Source organism: Lucilia cuprina, chromosome 6 (genome assembly GCF_022045245.1).
Source record: "Lucilia cuprina isolate Lc7/37 chromosome 6, ASM2204524v1, whole genome shotgun sequence".
NCBI classification, from domain to species: Eukaryota; Metazoa; Arthropoda; class Insecta; order Diptera; family Calliphoridae; genus Lucilia; species Lucilia cuprina.
The window spans coordinates 8,589,947-8,591,406 of NC_060954.1; the positions used below are offsets into that span (position 1 = coordinate 8,589,947).

The 1,460-nt window shown below is 31.8% G+C and overlaps 1 protein-coding gene across 1 annotated transcript; it reads right to left on the reverse strand.

Annotated features, from left to right (window-relative positions):
* Positions 1-314: 314 nt before the first annotated feature.
* On the reverse strand, positions 315-982 carry LOC124420847. The gene is made up of 3 exons (XM_046955185.1): positions 808-982; positions 687-742; positions 315-581 (listed from the first exon to the last, which is right to left on the reverse strand). Exons 1-3 carry the CDS (start codon positions 968-970, stop codon positions 345-347), a joined length of 456 nt encoding a protein of 151 aa, XP_046811141.1. The 5' UTR covers positions 971-982; the 3' UTR covers positions 315-344.
* Between the last annotated feature and the right edge of the window lie 478 nt (positions 983-1,460).

The following is a 1,460-nucleotide window of genomic DNA, read 5'->3' on the forward strand; positions in this document are numbered from 1 at the left end:
GAACTGAACTAGAACTGAACTAGAACTGAACTAGAACTGAACTAGAACTGAACTAGAACTGATCTAGAATTGAGCTAGAACTTAACTACAACTAAACTAAAACTGAATTACAAGTACTGAACTTAAAACTATTAGCCTCCATTTTGCAGAATATTGTTCTTAATATTAAACAGTCTTCCATTACTTTTCCAATTATTTTATGTTTAAATGTGCTCCTGTTTTATGATCCCAACTACCTTGAGTATATATTGAAAACCTTTTTTAACAAACTATAATCTTTGACATTCTTATATATGGCTCATACTTGTTGTACTCAATAACGAAACTACTTAAAGCACTACAGCTCACCATAATAATAGGAAAACTATCCACATGGTTGTTATTGAGGCTTTTTTACGACATTGCAATGTATCCTCCAAAGTATCATCTATCATTATTACGGGTGCATGACGTGAGTATTCCAATTCTTCGGCAGGTGAACGACGACAACAGCACCAAGCACAAGCTGCCAATATGGGCACCAAAGCCAAAATCATAAAAATACTCATGAGAGCTATAAAACCGGATTCCGTTTTGATGGCCTGCACATGATGTGACAAAGGGGAAAATAATAAATTTTTGTTTTTTTTTGTTTAGGAACAAGTAAGTAAATTCTCTTGAGTAATAGATTTTAGTTATTTACTTACATTTGTTGCGAAATTGATTATAGTTAAATTAGAGTGTATTAATTGCCTAACTTGACCTGTAAGCGGAGAAGGAATTATATTATATTTTAGGAAATTTGTATAAATATTTGTTATTGCTTACCTAAGGGTAGTTCATCGGGTGTTATCATACCCAAAAATTGACTGACTAATGTAAAGACATAGGGCCCAGGATTAACATCCATACCTGGTATGTGATATGTAAAAAATGTCCCCGTTGCTGAGTTGCCGGTGCTGGAGGGCAGTGTTTCGTTATTGTATGTCATTGTTATAAATCTGTAAAAGAATAAAAGAAATATATAATGTTGAAGTTTATAGTAAATAGACTATAATGCAAGAGCAACAGTACGTATAATTATTTTAAGTGTATTAAATATCAAGTATACGCTCGAGATCATCTTTGTAAATAATTTTACAACTAAAAACATTAAAATTTTTTGTAAATCTTTTTTTTAATTTAATTTTTTGCAAAAATGTATTTTTTGTTTTGTGAAAAATTAATTTCTGTTCTAGTTCTGATCTAGTTCTGTTCTAGTTCTGCTCTAGTTCTGTTCTAGTTGAGTTCTAGTTGAGTTCTAGTTGAGTTCTAGTTGAGTTCTAGTTCAGTTGTAGTTGAGTTCTAGTTCAGTTCTAGTTCAGTTCTAGTTTAGTTCTAGTTCAGTTCTAGCTCAGTTCTAGTTCAGTTATAGTTCAGTTCTAGTTCAGTTCTAGTTCAGTTCTAGTTCAGTTCTAGTTCAGTTCTAGTTCAGTTCTAGT

Coding starts and splice junctions, on each gene's coding strand:
- LOC124420847 (XM_046955185.1), bottom strand. CDS start 970: ATGACATACAATAACGAAACACTGCCCTCCAGCACCGGCAACTCAGCA. Junction 743..807: donor ACCCGATGAACTACCCTTAG/GTAAGCAATAAC, acceptor CTCCGCTTACAG/GTCAAGTTAGGCAATTAATA. Junction 582..686: donor TAATCAATTTCGCAACAAAT/GTAAGTAAATAA, acceptor CATCATGTGCAG/GCCATCAAAACGGAATCCGG.